The sequence below is a fragment of the Cherax quadricarinatus genome, chromosome 73 (genome assembly GCF_038502225.1).
Source record: "Cherax quadricarinatus isolate ZL_2023a chromosome 73, ASM3850222v1, whole genome shotgun sequence".
In the NCBI taxonomy this organism is placed as follows: domain Eukaryota; kingdom Metazoa; phylum Arthropoda; class Malacostraca; order Decapoda; family Parastacidae; genus Cherax; species Cherax quadricarinatus.
In genome coordinates this window covers 7,663,718-7,683,965 of record NC_091364.1, presented here as the reverse complement: position 1 = coordinate 7,683,965, position 20,248 = coordinate 7,663,718, and the positions used below count along the sequence as shown (strand labels likewise).

General features: G+C 35.9%; 1 protein-coding gene and 1 long non-coding RNA gene across 2 annotated transcripts in view; one reads left to right on the top strand and one right to left on the bottom strand.

The window, feature by feature from the left end:
• The window catches only part of Pkc53E (Protein C kinase 53E), a 668,331-nt gene extending 655,071 nt beyond the window's left edge, over positions 1–13,260 (top strand). Inside the window, exon 14 of the mRNA XM_070100587.1 lies at positions 874–13,260. Within this exon, the coding sequence (XP_069956688.1) occupies positions 874–1,026 (153 nt within the window). The 3' untranslated portion in view covers positions 1,027–13,260. The remainder of the gene's footprint in view (positions 1–873) is intronic.
• LOC138854896 (uncharacterized) overlaps positions 11,872–20,248 on the bottom strand; it is a 58,242-nt gene continuing 49,865 nt past the window's right edge. Inside the window, exon 4 of the long non-coding RNA XR_011394054.1 lies at positions 11,872–12,090. This is a non-coding gene — a long non-coding RNA (uncharacterized lncRNA). The remainder of the gene's footprint in view (positions 12,091–20,248) is intronic.

The window sequence follows — 20,248 nt, the reverse complement described above, 5'->3', positions numbered from 1 at the left end:
ACACACACACACACACACACACACACACACACACACTCACACTGCACAACACAATACATACATATAGTATAATAATTTTATGAAGACTGGGATACTCTAGTTTGTTGCCTTTGGTAAGCTTCAGAGTTGTGGTCTAACAGTTCCTTAAGAGGCAGTGATGGCTGTCATGTATTTTGATGGAGATAACAGTGGTAAGTAATTGACAGCTTTTTGCACTCTTCACACCACCAATATACTTTAAGACATTTTAGTTATTTTGTTTTTTGAAGTATAATGCTTTTTTTTTTTTTTGAGAGGCTTTTTTTTGCATGATAATAATCTTTAAATGTGAAGTCTTATTAATTTGGTATTTGTTTTTTGTTTTCGTTTTTTTGGTAAAGCTTAAAAAAATGGCAAAAGCTGTTGAAGTATTGCATATTTTCTAAAATCGATTCAAATCTTTCGGTACAAATACCAGGTATGGAAGCTGCCCATATTTTGGTAAATTATTACTTATGGATTCTGTAATACCTGTACTGTACAAGAATAATAATACATATGTTAAAGTAATTTTGAGTACATAATTTTTATGTGTGAATTTTTTGTGTAGAATAGCACATAATATACAGTGTTATATTTCAAATAATTTAGGCAATTATTTTTAATTATTTCACAAAGAGCTTACTGACAAAAAAAAAAAAGTGATAATTAAAATATAAAGGTACTACATTAATTATATTTCTGTTGGATAAAATCTTTCATGACACTAATTATGCAACTGATGAATGCTGATAAGGCACAAAGCATTCCTCATTTCCTAAATATAAAAAGAAGGTGCTGAATTCTGTCATTTGGTGAAAGTTTGGATTTACTGATGGATACTTTCAATTTCAGCGCCATCGTAAGGACGTCAGCAATTTTGACAAGCAGTTCACTTCCGAGCGCACTGAACTGACTCCCACTGATAAACTCTTTATGATGAACCTCGACCAGACTGAATTCAATGGTTTCTCTTATCTCAACCCAGAGTACATACAACATGTGTAGAATCTGAACAGATATATGTACTGTCATGTTTGTACTCATTTTTATCAGGTCAGTTGCACTTGTTACTGGACATGCATCATAACTATTACTGTTCCACATAACATGTTTAAATCTAATTTTGTTGCTACCTACAGTATCCTCATTGGCCATTTTCTGAAAAAATTATCTTGTGCTGCATCTTACTACACTGTCATTTTCAGTGCCTAGAATATTTACATTAAGAGGAATGTGTTCCTCAGGCTATCTTGAATTGTTTTATATTAAATTCAGTCCATATTATACAAGTGGCTTAATGCAGTATAAATTATTATTGTATTAGTAACTCTGGGTGTGCATCCTGCCTGCTAGTCAGACAGTATTCAACCAAAAATTACATTAATTTTTTTAAATAATTGAACATGTAAATTAGTTTTTTATTACAACTTCCTTTTGTGCTTTGATCAAACAACCTTGGTGTGCTAGACAGAGCAACATGTTCTTATAACAGTATTATGAATGAAAGAGGTTTTGTAGTTGTATTATGGCATAGCAAACAGTTGGTAAAAAGGTATATAGAGCAAAAGAATTCCTTTATTAAAATGACCTTTCACCTACATGAGACTTTATCAATTAATAAAGACTTGTGTAGTTTAAACATCATACTGCTAAAGGTCTCCTTTTGTTGCATGTGTCTTTTTATTGAAAGAGGTTTTACCTATTCAGGTTTCCCTTGCTGTATGTGAATTCTCTATTATGCAATCTCCAGTTTCTTTTGATATTTCTGTATGTGTAATTTACAGTCATTGTAAGTGAAGAATGAATTAAGTGTTGTTGGTCTGATTTGAGTTCTGTTCAACTGCCATGGGTCAAATGTGTCTACCACATAAAGCCAGGGACATCTTTAGATGGACTTAATTTTCTTTTTTGCATGTGAAATGTCTGTAAGCAGGATTTATCAGCGAATTTTAGCCACTTCCTGACAAAGGAAGTGGCTAAAATTTGTAAATACAGTACAATCTCAGTCATCTGGAATTTTTATGGCAAAGTAATTTCCAGAAAATAATAACACAATAATAATAATAATTATAATAATTATACAGTGGACCTCCGGTTAACGATATTTTTTCACTCCAGAAGTATGTTCAGGTGCCAGTACTGACCGAATTTGTTCCCATAAGAAATATTATGAAGTAGATTAGTCCATTTCAGACCCCCAAACATACACGTACAAACGCACTTACATAAATACACTTACATAATTGGTCACATTCGGAGGTAATCGTTATGCGGGGGTCCACTGTACTATCATTTCATTATTCATAAATATAGTACAATATGTTAAAAGTGCAAAGTATATACAGTATTTTGGGTAAACTTGTGCTTTAAAAGTGAGAGATTAAAGATTATTTAATAGTGATATTAAATGGTCAGGTTAGAAATGACTAGACTATGCAACCCGTACTTGTTTTACCCATAATTTAAATTTAGTAAATATGTTGCAATTTTTCCATTTATTTTGACTTACAAAAGTGTAATTGTGTGCTGAATTAATATGAACCACACAGGTTGTGGTTCATATTGATAGGGTTGTGTACACATGTGTACATTCTTACACCATGCACTTTCAAACATCCCACAAATGCTCTTTTTAAATAGTATAATATAATGAGCACTTATTAGAACTAATTTATACTTTGGAGGTACAGTACATTAATCATTAACAATAAAAATGATTAGTAACCAAAGATGAGTTACTGATATAGATTATTTTTTTAAATTTCAGCCAAGTATCAGATGGTATGATGCAACTTAGAGCGCTGTATGACCCTGGTGGTTTAGCGCTTAGTTTTGATTATAATAATAATGTGATACAAGTTGTTAGTTTATTGAGGTATACACAAATACAGTTACATAGATTATCACACATAGCAGCTATGTGTAGAGAACCTAGGATAACCTTAAAAAAGCCAGTGACTTATTTCCATTGCCATCAGCACAATATTCAAACTGCCTTTGCACTAGCTGAGCTAGGACTGCGTAGTACATAGTGCTTACTAGTCTTTACCAACTTAGGCAGTAGAGAAGATTAAGGATGGAGACAATATGCTTTCCATTCTCTCTTTTTAAAAAAGCTTGTAGTGCTGTGCATGTCCTAAATTATATTATCTTGCTCTTCTGCTACTATCATTCCATTGCACTGTTCTATATTTATAAGGTTAATGCCTTATTAATCATTTGGCATAAAATTTTAGCAGTTTTTCAAATTGTTTCACACACTGTTGAAATATATTAACATTAAAACTCACACAGGTTTTGCAATGACTGGTCCTTACTTAACATGTGCAGAATTTCCACTTTCTGCATAAGGGTTACCATAATTCAGAGTTAACCTCACACTTTAGAGAGGAAACTTTAGACATTTCTGTATGTCCAGGATCATTATAAAGTTGCAACTGAGGAAATTGAGAGAGAACCATAAAACAGGTCAGTAAAGAGGGAAGGCAGGGATGAAAATACCAGAAAACAGCTCATTAAGTGGTCAGTAGTAGTAGTAGTAGTAAGTTAAGTGAAATAATTTACATCCAGAAAAAATGGAATAGCTGGTTAGCATAATGGGCTTTCTCTTTGTATTTCCAGTACTAGCATGTTCATTACTTAGAACATATTTTTATGCTATTATAAGCATAGAAATAATTGATTATAGTAATGGCAGCTCCCAGAAATGCCCATTTTCATTTTTACTAAAAAATAAATTGTTTCCTTTAAATTTTATTCTTAGAAACAAGGTTTTTGGATTCTTCCATTGTATAAGAGCTTCCAGAGTGCTGTATAGAATTCCATATTATTGAGATTGTACTGTATTACATTTTTATAAATATCATTGTGTTAAAAATTATGGGTTTCCCATTAAAGTCGAACACCAAAAATCCAGAGGCTGTAACTCTCTTGAGCTTATGGTTAACAAGTGAAGAACACTGGCCAACCTGTCTGTTTCATTAGAAAACCTTTGGTGAAGGGAGGTATAATGGAACCAAAGTTTTATCACTGCAAGCCCAGGGCACTGGTGTTGATCCATGCTATATCATCTAAACACAGTTACTTGTTTAGAATTTTATAGATGCAGCACAGACTTTCTTTCCTGTTACAATAAAGATGTGTAAGTAATGCTACACCTCATTTTTTTCACTCTGGTGACTATAAATTAAATATAAGGTCAAAAGATGTTAGAAAGTGTCTAGTGCAGATATAAAAGTGTTAGAAAATCACATGACTCAGGAACACAGAAGAGAAACATGCTATAGGTATCTATATAGCAGAAAGTAACATTACTACAGAAACTTGATTATGGAGGAAACTTTTCTAATCTCTAGACAGACTGAGGCTGGACATTATCAATTTATCATTTGAAAAACAGCAAGAGAAACTTTTTATTTTTTCCAACAAACTGGCCATATCCTACAGAGGCAGGGGTAACCTAAAACAAAAAAATAGAAACACTTTCACCGTCATTCACACTATCACTGTCTATAGGCAAGTTTTTTAAGCCATTACTTAAGCTCAGAATGGTGTGACTATTTTCAAAGTTGGTTTTCCATTTTTAAAAATCACCAAGGCATTCATCTCCTCAGAGTGCCTACAAAACCGTTGTTTTCCGTATACGACTCTGCAAGACAGTGTGGAAAAATTTGCTTGTTTGCTCACAGAACATGTAACCTCTAAACATATATAAAATGCAGGTGTAACAGGAATATTTTGGAGAGATTTGCCAAAGCAATTTAATGCTTGTAGATATGGAAAAAACAGCACCTTGAATGAATTTTGGTTTGCTAAGTACAAAGAAAGTCACTAACATGCCAGGGCATTTCAGGCAGGCTAATCCTAGTACACAGTAACTACTTAAAACTAGACAAGATAATAGTGGTTAACTTGATTACAATCCTATTTAATCTAATATTAATGTGAGGTAGTCAGGGTGGAGGTTTATAAGAATAGCAATCTTGTAGTTGCACATAAAAAAAATATTACAATTAATGGTTCAGGTAGTAATATTTCATGGATTGGCAGATATTTAATAACCTAGAGGTCACATAATATAACTAATTAGAAGTTGAACCCAAGGAGGTTAATTGTCTTAGTATTTGCTAATAACTGCAAGCACATACAAATATAAATATTTCCTTGTAGAAAAAATTCTCTAAGAATTCAAAGGTGTCATTGGAGAAGTGTGTATACCATCTGTTACAGGTGATATAATAAACTGTATAGATACTAAACTGTTTATTACAAAGTAGGAAGTTGGGCAGATGTATGGGCTATAGGAAATGATACTCAGAGCTAATTCTATTTCACATTTGAATTTGAAGGTACAAACTACAGCAACAGTATCAGAGGGCAGAGAGAGAGGCAATTCTGTGAAGCAGATGATACTAGTATCATAGTTAAATTATTTTCATGGGGAGGTACTATACCCATAAGGGTTGTACAGTTCTTTGGAAATAGGAGGCAATCAATCAGGTTTGGCTCAAGGTTCAGTTCTCTTATTGTCAAGGCACCTCCCTTGAAGACTGTAACTATTTATGGTTTCAAAATGAGTATTTGGTAGCCTCTTATAATACTTAGTCAATCTCCAGTACTATTACAGAAAACTGAAAAGCAAGAATTGGAACATTTGATAAGAAAAGCAATATTAGTTGACCAGTTTTGTGCAGTACTCTGCATCTTTACCTTGATTATTATTACTAAATAATCATGGAAAAACACAAAACCCATATAGGTCATATGGTGCCAGGGGATTGGAAGATAATTCAATTTAGTCCAGGGGGATGGGAGAGTAGGTTCAGTCCCCTTGATGATCTTTGTATTTTAGTCTCCTCTGGTTTTATTGACAGATGATACAATTTTCCCATCTATCTCTTTAGTTACCATGACTACTACTACTCCAGATGATGCTTAAATCCACAAACCCTGTAAATACCTGAAGAGTTTGAAGAGCACATTTAAACCATTTTCTCTGGTACAGTTTTATAAAAATTTATGTACTGTACTAGTTTGCTGTATTTAACAAAGATTCTCATTATCAATGAAAATTTTAATACTGTATAATTAAGAGCTCCTGGTTCTTATGGCTTCATGTTTTTGGTGTTCGACTGTACCTCAATCTTGCAACAGACTCTGAATGCATATGAATATTTGAAAATTCTCATGGAGTATTTTATTGCTATTTACATCCTCCTTAACAGTATGTTTAGTTGATTTTTACCAAATACATGTAACTTCAGAAACTGAAAGGTGTAAATGAGGATGGTTATCCTAAAGCTCACCAGCTTACCACAAATCAAACATCAGTGCACTCTGTTGGATTTGGCCAAGCCATGGCTTGGGAACTGCATGTTACTGATTTGCCTAGTCAATGCAGCTCTATAAGACAGTGTTAAGAGATAGTAATCCTGGATATTATCTCACAAGCCACAGTGAATAAGTAAACGAGTTAGACCAAGCTATGGCTTGGCCCTATCTGCTCTCTATAAACCAAAATGAATTTAGACACACATGATAATCAAAACTTTTGCCTCCTTGCATACTGCAATAATAACATAATCCATAGAAATATAATGGATGTATTCTTAAGTTTAATATTTTCACCATTTAGAATTTTTGCTTTTCCATAAGCTTAGATGTCTTCTTAAATTGGATAAACAGTAAAGAATGGGATTTAAATTTAATTTTCTAAATACGTAATTCAAGCAATATAAATTGTGTATAACACAATGGTCAATAAAGGTAAGTTTTGGCTTTCAGTATGGGTTAGCAAGTCTTAACAATTTAGAAAACCACTTTTATACTTATATTTGATCTTTATATTATGGAATGAATAAGTCATGTAGTAAAGAAGATTTTTACATTAGTATCTATATTTTATGAAACTTCTTTTCCTCAATATGTGCAATAAAAAGAAAAGTATTGTGTGTGCTAATGTTCTATAAGAGATTTTTACAAGTGTTGTGAAATAGTATTAATTGTCAATAATGAAAGATCCCTGAAAATCTCTAGTCATTAAGTGTAGTATACTATATGTATTACTAGACTATGGCCACCTTACGATACAGTATTTTTTGACAGTTGTAGTTCATAAGAAAGTGTATTACTGAATATTCTATTCTGTTATCATCATAGGGATCATACGCTGTCCGGAAAAAGAGAGGTAATCACCTCGGGTAACAGGCAGGAAGAGAACCCATAGCCAGCCAGTCATGATTTTTGCAAGGGGTAATGGGGTTTGATCCAAGGAGGGAGAGGATGACTCCTATTACTAGATGTTCTGATGGTGCCTTTATATTACCAGTATAACTAATTTGTAGTTAATTATTGATCATTTAGGTTAGTTCATAAGAGATTCTTACCAAAATTCAAAGCATGCATGTTAGACTTATTGAATGATTGTAAGAATGTTTCTTAGTGATATTTTTATGACTTTCAATACTATTACTCCACATTACTAAATAATGTTGACAAATTATACAGTACTGTGCTTTTATATTTAAGATATAAAAGATTTATACATATGTATACAAGCAGAAGATTTATACACAAGCATATTTATACACACACAAAATATAGTAGTGTACACACTATTTACACACATACAAGTAAAAGATCTATGCATGTACAAGTAATAGATTCACACACAGAAGCAGAACGCTTGTAAACATGCAAGCATAATATTTACACACGAAAGCAAAGCAAAACATCCAATAAATTAGCACTCAAATTTGCAAGTATGAATCCAACCACACTTGAGTTTTTAGCCCTCCTCATGTCATCATTGTAAGTTATGGAAGACTGTTCTTAACAGTTGGTATATATTCATTACACTGGAAATACTCGTGGTCCTTTGGAAAGGCACCTGTTGCACTCTGCAAGGGTTGCCAAGTCGGGCTGACTGCCCAAGATCTTTTCGTAGATTGCTATTTATCAGAGAGCACATCACCCTTATTTTCATTTTCTTGCCGTGCTTATGCTATCTCTTGTCCTATCTAGAAGTACAGTACTGTGCCATTTTTTATGCAGATTCTGTCAGTAGCTATTTATCAACAGTTGATCTAAACACCAACTTTGAATACTTCATCCCTACACACTGCTTTTCTTTCTAATTGTTTTCCTATATGTATTTTCCACAGCTCACATTCTTCAGGTTTATGATCCCGTCCACCGTGCAATACTGAATGACCTCCATGGGCTTAATGCTTTTCACTGACATTATTTCTGTATCATAACTAATTGCACTTTGTGATGAATGAACAAAAGCCTCAGAAACTCATATACACTCTTTTAGACTAGCAATAACTTTACAATAGAGCCATCTTATATTTTAGTGGCCCATTAACACTTGCTGTAAGGTCTTGCATAAAATCTTACTTTCATAGGGAAGGGGGTAAAATACTGAAGCTGGGGCTAAGCTTTAAAATCAGTTTATACCAAAGAAAAAATTTAATATATGGAGGTTATCTTCCTCTGACAGTTGTCAATTGTTGTTGTTGTTATTAATTATATTAATATTATTATGGCTAAGCACTAATTTTGTAGGGGTCATACAGCACTTGCAAAATAAAAGCTAATTAAGTAGATCCAGAGAAAGCTAGCTGATATTACTTTTTTTTTTTTTGTTGCACTTACATTCTACATTATTTAATTTCTGAAACTGTTTTGTTCATACCACCTGACAAACAAGATCATTATTCTTATATTTATGGGGAGGTGCTGACCTAGGGCAGGGGTGGGGAACCTGCACCCTTAAGGCCACACGTGGCCTTCTAGGGCATTAAGTGCAGCCTTCTGAATGAATTATTTTTTCTTGAAGTTATTATATAATTAACTTTTTACAAAATAACAAACATTTTGCAGTATATCTTAATCAAAATTTCTTGAATGTGGCCTTATTAGATTACAGCTAACTTTAATGCAGCTTTCAAACATAAAAATGTTCCCCATCCCTGCTCTTGGGGGGGGGGGGGTCATACAGCACGTGGGATGTGGGAGAGGGTGATTATAATGAGGTCTGATATGAGAAAGGAAACAGCTTCAATTCCCTGGAGCAAGTCTCTCTCACTTGAAGGGAAACCCAAGTATAATGTTTGACATGTCTTTACCTGCTGTATGTAGTGATGTGGCTCAATGTTTGCTCTCTTATTCATTACAAAAGAGGAAATGTTATGTTAGTTTTCTATCAAAATTTTATTTGGCTTTATAATCTCAGAGGGTTAGTAACTCAAGGAAACCAATCACTATGGTTCATTTCCAGTAGGGTTCATTTTGAGTTTTTCCCTCAGGCAAGACCCACAACACTTGACTCGCTCCTAGGTATCTATTTACTACTAGGTAACGGGTAGGTGTTATATAATTTAGTACTAGACATTGTTCTGGAGGCAATGACACTAAAATTATATTTAATATTTGTTTTAAATCCTAAATGTAATGATAATATTCAACTTTAGGATCATGAAAAAATAAAAGTAGCTGGAAATAATAATAAGCCAGTCTACTAATTGGTGAAAATTTGGAAAAAGCCGAGCCACAAGAGTACTGCATTTCTCTCGATTGGCAGATGAGAACCAAGCCTATACTACCTTTTGCATTGGAAAGTACTATACGTACTTCCATAGCCCTTGTGGCTTAGCGCTTCTTTTTGATTATAATAATAATAATAATATACGTACGTACTTCCATATTTCATTATTCAGATTAATACACTTTCTTATGATTCATATAAAAAATAGTTTAGAGTAGTAGGCCTCAAAGATGATAATGATTACAGTATACATACTTTTAAAAATAATTCCAACTAAACCTTCAGAACTTAGTTATTCCATTTCATAAATGTAATTGTATTAATAACTAGAATAAAAGGCTTGTGTATATACATGTATGTGTCCCACAGTTTGTTCCATTTCTATAGAAAAGACTTTTTGTATTAGTTACAGTAGGAAAGGTCAACTGATGGAGGCATGAACAAGTGTGACTGTATACATACGTGTCTTGTTTGAGTTCCTTGGTTGTTTAATATTTGAAGTGAAGAAAGGCACACATTGACATGCAGTTCTAATACTAGACATTTATTAATAAAAATACAGCACACTTCAAGTACTGTATCTTGATATCAGACATTGTTATTTTGAAAAAAATATTCAAATAAGTATCATTTTTCTATTCTAAGATTAATGCAGTATAAAATTTATTAAATAATTTCAATAATATATGGGAATCAATAATTTTACTATAAATCTGTTTAATTTTATTAAATATATTTAAATACACTGTTTGACAAAGCAACATATTTCATGAATATATAATTTTGTTGCAAAGAATTGATCTAATTTGAATTCATACACTCGTAGATTTCTTAAGTATTTGTACTATATTAGAGTCTTCAATAAAGGTACTACGTCCATGGAAAGTCTCTCAAACATCTTGTAGTGTCTGGTTTCATGAGCTTGTATTATCTTGCTTTATGAGCTTATCCTGCACCATGAGCTTGTATCAAACTTATACTGCATTATCTTATCTGATGTACCTATATTGTTTTCCTTCATAAGCTTGTATTACCTTTATTTTTTTTTTATCTTACCTCATGAGCTTGTATCATCTTATGTTATCTTTATGAGCTTGTATTATCTTGTTATCTTACCTCATGAGCTTGTATTATCTTGCTTCATGCCTCTTAAGAAAACTATAGTTTAATGTTCAGCTGCATGTTGTTTTTATACCATCACTCAAATGATGAAATTATTGTAAGCAAAATTTGCTGAAATAGTGTGTGTTGAGCAGTATAGGGATCAGCATTTTCCTCAATATTCGTTTTGCAGAGCATAGAAAACTTAAGTTTGTGCTATGTATAGAAAAGTTAAGTTCTGCTGTATCTCAAGTTTTACAAGACCAATTGCAGCCATCACATATATTTTAGATTGTCTTAAACCAATAAGAGTAAGAATTATCATTCCATCTCCCTAGACTGCCAATTATCCACACAGTCATATGTATGTATCAATGGTGTATACTTTACAAGAGTTGCATATCTGTTGGGTAAATGGACACAGATGCAACTAATGTGACATTTTATTGTGGCAATGTTTCACTCTCCAGGAGTTTTGTCAAGCTTGACAAAGCTCCTGGAGAACAAAACGCCACATTAGTTGCATCTGTGTCCATTTCTCTAACATTCTGTCGGTAATTCTACCATTATTGAATTATATCTGTTTATGGATTTGGTTACACTTGTTTTAAAAGAGGGAGAAGCGTAATTACACAATCTAATGTTGTAGGTAGTGTGGGATCTAGAATTTAATCTCTGTGGCACACTGTACAAGCATACTTGAAGCAGTGATTATCACGTAGGGATGAAAGTAGTGCCCATTGTGGTAACTATTGCTTGTCAGATATGTGACTGGAAGGGTTTTACATTATCTTGTTGCAAATAATCAAAGGAAAATTAACCAGCATAGACAATGCTATATAAAAATATATATCTGAATATGAAAAATAATTTATAAGCTATTTTAAGAGTTTATGAATATTTCTTTCAAAGGACAGTTTAATGTAACTAATATTTTATCTTGGTCATAGCCCTTTCATTCATGGTCTTAAGAATGCTGTAGACGTTGAATGCAGACCATCACATATGATACATGAATGTCATGCCATATAGAGAGATCCTAAAGTGCTTCCCACACTCATTTTCTAGTCCCCCTTGTGTGTACAGTTTTGTCAACTTGACACCAGAAATGGTATGAAATTTCATTACTTTAAAAAAAAAAAAAATCTTAGTTAATTGTAAAGGATTCATTAGCTAAGGAAAATATTAATTCAAGACAGTTTGTATCTGATTATTTTTACTTACAATATGTGCAAAGACTACTACAACATTATTTGCAAATATTAATATGCATGCCTTTGCTCTGTCCCAAAATATAAGAATTAGCATTTGCAGTGGGCAAGGGTAAACTTTTTTGCAATCTGGTGTCTGGTTGGTCTTCTCTTGTAGAGCATAGTTATGCCTTGTTGCAGTGTTGAATATAAATCAGGTCTTGTGTTCTGTAAAATAGCATAAAGTGAATTTTAGGTCCTGTTATAATCAATAATTGTTTTAGGTATGGGCTTTGAATATTTTTGTAACCATAACGGCACTTAAGTTAATAAAAAAAAAAACTAATGGGCCTTGTGGAGTAAGAAGTACAGCTTATATAAATCAAAAACTATAAATTTAAACTCCAAACATGCTGCATCTAAGTACATTAAGTTTTAAAGTAGGCATGCTTTTTAGGGGTCCCCATTATAACATTATGTATATAAATAGGTAGGTGTTTAAGCAGTAGACTGTCACTTGTTGCATTGTGATTTCAAGTATTGTCAGTGACAGTGTTTGACCATTCCAATATTTTGGATAAGACAGCCATAAATGTGTGTTCTCTCACTGTTATCCAGAGTAATTTCTGAATATCAATTTCTATATGTGCTATAAAAATAATAATACAGAGTAGTCAGTCTCATATGTACCTTCTGCCTTTTATATTCTAATGGATACAATTTATCCTCTCGATATATTACATTTAACATAGTAATGCTGGATTAAGTTTGATGAGATTAGGCCATTTAAAATGGTATTGTTCATTAATCAGTAAAATAATTTCTGCCTTGATGCTTCAGCAAGGTAGTGTAACATGTATGAATTATATTCTTGAAATCTTCAGGGTCCCATTTGTAGTGCAGTGTGATGTACATGTAGTACTGTTATATGATTTCCAATAAGTTTTGGTAGCTCTTTAATTTTCTTGTACATTTGGTGAATTTCATTTACTTGTATAAATATTATGAACAATACTAGCTTTAACACAAAATTATCTTGATCCATTTGGTATACTGTTAAAATATTAGACACACATTGTGGAACAAGCCTTTGCTGGGATACACTTTGCTATGTTAAAGCTATATAAGCTAGAACTAAAGAAGTTCTAATAGGGCATAAAGCCATCCCAATAAAAGCTTTGTCTGCTTTTTTTTTTTTTTTAATGAAATTATCCAATAGGCTTTTGTGTGAAAATGAGAAATGTACAGGAAACCTGTGATTTTGGAATGTATTATATACATAAAGCAAAACAAAACTCTTAGCATTATTTATAATTTACCAATGTATGGAAATTTAATGCAACTTGGAAATAAGTTGTGACAATGCCAAAATATACTAATAAAAATTTCAGTATTATTGATGGTTACTTTATTGAAGTTGTCTTTCTTAACACACAAAGTGACTGCCAGTTCCTCACATGAAAGTTTTTTCTTTATATTTTCACTTTCATTAGAAATACGTACTATACTTCCAGATTTTAAGGTCATTTATTAGTAGTAATACTATGAGAGAACTCTTCCTTCCTCTATATATATGGTATGTGGTCATTCTTTCCAAAACATTTAGCCATTGAGTTTGATGATTACAGGTTGACATTGGAATAATTATTTTTTGAAAATAAATTCTACTTTGGCTGTTAGTGTTAAGCAATATTCACTGCTTGCAGTGTGATTAATTATAGTAACAGACACAGGGGAGTTTTCTCAGTAAACATTTGAGAAAATTGGAATGGAGGAAGGACCATTTAAATATATACACATTATACAGTAGAGCCTCTACTTATGAGTGCATCCATGTGCAAGTTTTTCCAGATACAAGCAGTTGCTTGGTTGATTTTTTGCTTCCAGACGTAAGCGAAATTTCCAGATGCGAGCGGGCCTTGAGGGAGGTTCCTTGACACTGGTGGTGTCTAGGGAATTGGATCTCAGTTGTTTGTTGGACTATCTTATTGGAACTTGGGCAATGTATGATGGGAAGATGCTTCTTAATGTACACTAAAAATGAAAGAAATCGGGCCATAAATAACGGAGTTCACTTCTCAGCCATTAGCCTCCACTTAGCGGTATATTTTCGTACAGTTTTTGTGGTTGTATTCTAATTTTTTTGGTCTCGTTTGATAGAATGGAAGATGTACTACAGAAATAGATATGATTTTGATTGGTTTCACGATGAAAATGAGCTCAAATGTTCAGGAGTAAACAAATGATGTCACTGCCCCTCAACCTTCACATATTAGAAAGCTCTTCAACATGCTAGCAAAAGTGGGAGCAAACATCATGAGGTAGCAGTGGCAGACCTTGTTGTACCCTATAAGTGAGTTTCCGAACGCCACCATGAGATAGCAGTATCAAAACAATGCTCGGTCCACTCCACTCACAGTGGAGGGAATTCTCGTGTTTTCCTTACGTTTTGTGCAATTATTTTGCGAAATTTCTTGTTTCTAACCACGGGTCCAAAGAAAGCAAGTGCAAAGAACAGTTTTGAGAAGAAAAAGAGGATGATTTCCATGGAATTAAAGCAGGAAATCATAAACTGACCTGGCCAGGCAGTACCAGCTATCACTTCTACGATATGTACAATACTAAAGCAGGAGTCAGTGACAAAGTGTAGCATTAAGAGTGTAACAATTATAAGCCACTGACTTTTTTGGGTTATCCTAGGTTCTCTACACATGTAGTCAGGAGCAGGAATGGCTGCTGTGGCCCTATAAACAACAACAATGGCCGCTGTCACCACCACTAGCCACATATGTAATGACGTGTTTTATTCATTCTAGTGTATATGTCATATTAGATGAATTTTGATAGATAAATAAGCTGCAGAGTTGATATTAGGGAAATTATTGAAATATTTTGTCATGCCTGGAATTCCACTGGAACGAATTAATTTAAGGAAAACTGACTCTGCAAACGAGCAAATCCAGATGCGAGCATGGTCACAGAACGGATTAAACTCGTAAGTAGGGATTCCACTGTGTGTGTCTAATTATATATATATATATACATGTATATATATGTCATGCCAAATATGTAAAACTGGTCAATTAGCAAGAACTCATTTAAAATTAAGTCCTTTCTAAAATTTTCTCTTATACATTTAAAGATATATTTTTTTCATTAGGTTCAGAATGATTTTGGCGAAATTATTGCATACACAAATTTTCAGTCGTCTTAAATGGCAAGATGAGCGTTGCTATTTAAGCCAAAATCGCAAGTTCTGCCTATTCGGCATGATATAATATATATATATATATATATATATATATATATATATATATATATATATATATATATATATATATATGGCCAATTACAAAAAGGTCATAATAGCAAAAGGTCTGGCATAACATTAAGTCACAGCCAATAGTGAAAACTAGTATTCCCCCTCTCCTCCATACTTAGTGCTTCCATGGCCAAACTGTCTATTACTTGTACCTTAAAGTGTTTATTTTTAATATTATTGTTAAGGAATTAAAGATGATCAAAGTGTGTGATTGTCAGATTATTAAGCAGATAAGGCAGCAGGAGATTAAATTCACATGACTTGTGTCTTTCTTTATGGAAGATATCACTATCAGGAAGCCTTTAAGCTTATAAACAAAAGGGTAAAGGTTCCTAAGATTACTCTTGCAGGGACATTTGATCAAAGTCATGTGCAATAGGTTAACTGGGTCTGTGACAGCAGTGTGTTATTGCCAGACATAAGTTGGCACCTTTTACTGTATCCATGTGAACAAAGAATGAACAGACGAGTAAGGTGCATGTGCAACAGTTGGGTATCTTTGTCAAAACATTTTGCTTGTTTAGCAGGTGTCTTCAATGGAATACAGTTATTACATAAAAATTGGACAGTAGGAAGTGGTCTAGAGGTAAATACAAGATGATCAGTCTCTCAGCATGACAACGTTGAGCTCCACAGCCACAGTCAGTGTGAAGCTGAGGCATGAGAACAGAGCATTTAATACTGAAGCCAGAAGTGAGGTGCAAAAGTTGGAGATGCATCACAGGAGGTAGGGCCCCATGCTAGGCAGATTCTTCTCAAATCCAACTCTTTTTCACTCATATCTAGTGATTCAGCAATGAAGTTGTAAGTCTCTGTACCAAGATACTGTGATGTGGTATTGCTGTATCACATAGGTATCATTATACTGACAAGTAGAGGAGTAAGACACATGAAAGTGTTGGGTATCTTTATTGCTGAACCTGTCTGATCAGCAGGCATATTTGGTTGAATGCAGAAGTTACTTAAATATTGGTAACAGTGGAAGCAGTGGAGAGGTAAATGCTGTCTTCAATATTTAACCTCTGTATTAAACAAGTAGCTTGCTGAGCAGGTGAAACATTTCAACAATAAAGATACCAACTGTTGCACATTATGCTTATTTATCTGTCAGTATTTTATACCATTAATATAATGATACTTATCTGATACAGTGACACCATGGTATCTTGGTACAGAGGACATTTAAAACTTGACTGCTCAATTACTAGCTATGAGTGAAAAGAATTGCAGTACTTAGTTCTTGTGTACTAATGAGTCCCAATGCCTATGATGCCATCTCCAGCTTCCACACCTCTCTTCTGGCCCCAGTATAAAAGGCTCCATTCACACTGATCGAGGTTTTGGAGCTGAACACTTGTTGAGGCTGAGGGACCAACCACAAAATTACTCAAAGGCTGAGGGACCGATCACCCCATACTGTATTTACCTCTGCTTCTGCTGTTTCAAGTGCTTAAGTAACCACTGTATTCAAATGAAGAAGCCTGCTGAGTAGGCAAAAGATTTCAACAATAGATATATTCAACTGTGGCACATACTTGTTAGTGTTGTTTACTATTCACATAAAGAACGAACAACTAGGCCAGGCATGTGCTCGCTGCTCATGTCGGGAGTTAAGCTGAGGTCAATATACAAACGTTAATAAATTAAACTGTTAAACCACCAGGACACAATTCTGTTGTTCAGTGAATGTGTGCTTCACATTAACTTTTATCCATAAATTCTATGTTATAAAATATTTATACTGTATTACTACAGTCTATAGTACTGAGTTGTTATTGTTCTTAATTTTGTCCTTGTATATTTTAAGACATTCACTACTTTTTAAATAAATTTTGAAAACTTCTCATTTCCTCATAACCCACTGATCTTCTATTATTTATTGCATATTTTATAATGTTTAAAGAATAACAAAGTATACTGTCATATTTTGTGCTTTTCATAAGTATCTCCTGCATGGAGGAGCGGGGGGGGGGGGGGGAGATCTCCCTTGCTGCAGCAAAAAAAGGCTCTTGGTCAGAGGAATATTTCTTCTCCCCTTTCTAGAATCTAATCTTTTACCTTCCCAAGGTTACCTTTTTAAACACAAGTGGGAAAAATTTTTTCCTTCCCCTTCAAGGGGGGGGGGTAGGTGGTGAAGAGCTCTTGATCTGAGGAATTAAGACCTTTTGTCACCTTCAGTGGACTGAATCTGATTACTTCCCCTCCCCTCTCCATCTGGCTTTTGGGGATATTACCATTATAAATTAAAATTACCAGGCTGAGGGAAAAGGGATTTTGTCCATCCGATTTAGTTGAGGCCCTTGGTGGTGGCATTGTTTCCTGTGGGAATTGGATCATCTGGGGATGTGCTGAGCTGCCCTCCAGAGGTCCTGACTGTGGGTTTGTCACCCCTTGGGTGACTGGAGTATCCCTGGAGTCTTCCTGTTGATTCTGGGAGATAGCAGCCAAAGGGGGCATATTTCCAGTCACTTGTCTTTTGTTGGCCAAGGTGGCTCTGTGGATGTGAGGTTGTTATCCTGGGTTTTTGGCTTACTAGCATGAAGGGAAGGAGTTTCCATACAGCACTGGTACTACTTGCTGTCATGCAGGTACTCTTGGGAACAGAGGGTGATATATGATCTCTTTCTCAAAGCACCTCTTTCCTCTCCCCCTTTTTAGACAAAAAATCATGTATGGTCCAGTTCATAATTTGCCTCCTCTCAGGTCCTCTTTAAGAGGGGCTCCTTGAAGCAGTAATGAGGCTATCAGTCTGAGGAATTGGACCTCTTGGTCTTTTTTCCTCCGACTGAACCTAATTACCCCCCAATCCTCCCTTCCCTACCCCACCCTCCCCTTTTTTTCCCCTTTCCTCCCCTCTCCCCACCCTCTTGTTTCCCATTCTGTTTATAGCCTCTGGGGTCCTCCCCTCTGGCATTACAGTTTCTAGGTAGGAGGTGGCATGCTGGGGTTGGTTTGTCCCACTCCATGAGGTCCCTCAGGGGTGGTGTGGTTTGCCGTAGAATCTGAATTATCTCAAGGTGCCTTGCTCCCTTCCCGGATTTCCGGGAAGAGGGCGGGGTGCCCTTCGGGTAATGGGTGCATCTCCGGAAGATGCCTGTCGGTTCTGTGAGGTGGCGGCCGAAGGGGGTATGCTTTGTGGCGGGTTTCCAACCGCCCTTTCTTTTGTCTGCCGAGGTAGCTCGGTAGATGTGAGGCTGCTATCCTGGAGTGCTGCTTTACTGGCGTGAAGGATGGGGTATGGCACAGGTTTCATACTGCATCTTCACCACCGGTGGGCTCTAGGCCCTCTCGGATGAGGGGGGGGATGAGCATTCGGCCCCTCCATGTGACTGTCCCTCCGCTGCCCCTATTTTTTTCTTTCTTTTTTTTCTTAAAATAACAAGAAAGGAGGTATCACAGAAAATGCACCTATTATTATGAAGTCTTCATCCAGTGAAACCCTTCCTCCTCCCAGGCCCCGTTCTGATCCGGCTTCATTATCGGTCCATTTTCTTGACTCTTCTCATACCCCTGTACCTTCTGCCGGTGACGCTTCACCTGCTTCAGGTGCTGCGGTGTCACCCGTTTCTGTTCGTGTTGCTACTTCTAGCATGCCTTTCACAATGCGTCCGGCTTCCCCGAATATGGTGCGACGGTTTTCGGATCGCTCGCCTCCCTCGGGTCAGACCGCCCGCGGTACTACTCCTAAACGTCCACGACAACCTACTGATGACAGATTGTTGATGATCACTCAAAAATGACCTACACGACACTCGCTACCTTGGCATACCGGGCTAATGAGTGCGCAATGGACAAAATTCTTTTCTTTACAAACAACGTCTCAAACGGATTATCTGTCTGGTTATGGAAGTGGTAAAACACTTTTAAGGCACGTTGGCCAAAATATATTTTTCCACGCTCTTTGAAGCGGTGCGCATGTTGTAACTGTACAGAATTCAGAGCAAGCTCATGCTCTCTCCCGCATCACTTCCATAGATAACATACCAGTCACCGTTCGTAAGCGTGCTACTCTTAATTCTTGCAGTGGTATTGTGGTCCTACCGAGCACCAATGTGCAGAGTGATTTTTTGTCTTGTGGCATTGATATTTTAGAACAATTAGTCCTTCAAAACCTCCCTATTCTAAAAGTAGATACATACATCCTGCCCGCTCGTGGGCAAAGGCGCTTTCCTAGCAACATCACTTTTTTAACCTTCTACCGCCGTGAACTTCCGTCCTCTGTCTATATGGCGGGCGACTGTTTAGAGGTCTGTCAAGTAGTTCCCACCCCCCAACAGTGTCGTAATTGCTGGCACTTTGGGCACCCTCTAAACACTGCAGATCTGGGGGTGGAATGCCCGATCTGCAGTGCAGTAGATCATTCCAATACATCTTGCAGTCTTCCTCCCCTCTTGTCTCAATTGCAAGGAACCTCATCCTTCCTTTTCCCGCCGGTGCCAGGTCTATTGTAATGAACGAGAGATCTGTTACTTTAAAGAGTGCGAGGGCCTTACTTACACTCTGGCAGTCTCTCAGCTCTGCCTTCAAGGAAAACTTCCTCATGTCCTGTATGCTCGAGACAGACCTTGAACCTCGACAGTCCTCCCAATCCCTCTGCGTCCATGTCTTCCAGAGTCACAGCAGTTTCTAATGCTTTTGCAGTTTTATTCTCTGACGCTCCTACCTCTGCACCACTTTCTACTTCATCTCGCTTGCTTAATTCTCAGCCTACTAGACCTCGCAGACCTACACTTTCTTCGTGTCCATCTCCTGTCCAGAATCTACCTCGGAGACTAGTTCTCACCCCCTTTCCAGCTCACACACAAAGGTGGAGGTTCACCCTCCCCCTAGTGTAGTTCCCCCCCTCTCCCCATCTTCCATAGTTGCCCTCCAACCTCCTTCCTCTCCTGTTACACTGCAGGACTCTTTTCCCCCAGCCAGCGTATCTCTCCCGGCTCATACTCCCCACCCTCCTCAGACCTCTTTGGTTGTCTCCATACTTACTCCGACCTTTATTTGCACTGCCTCTCCTGTCTCTAATATCATGGCATCGTTGGCTTCCTTATCAACTGAGACGTTAGACGC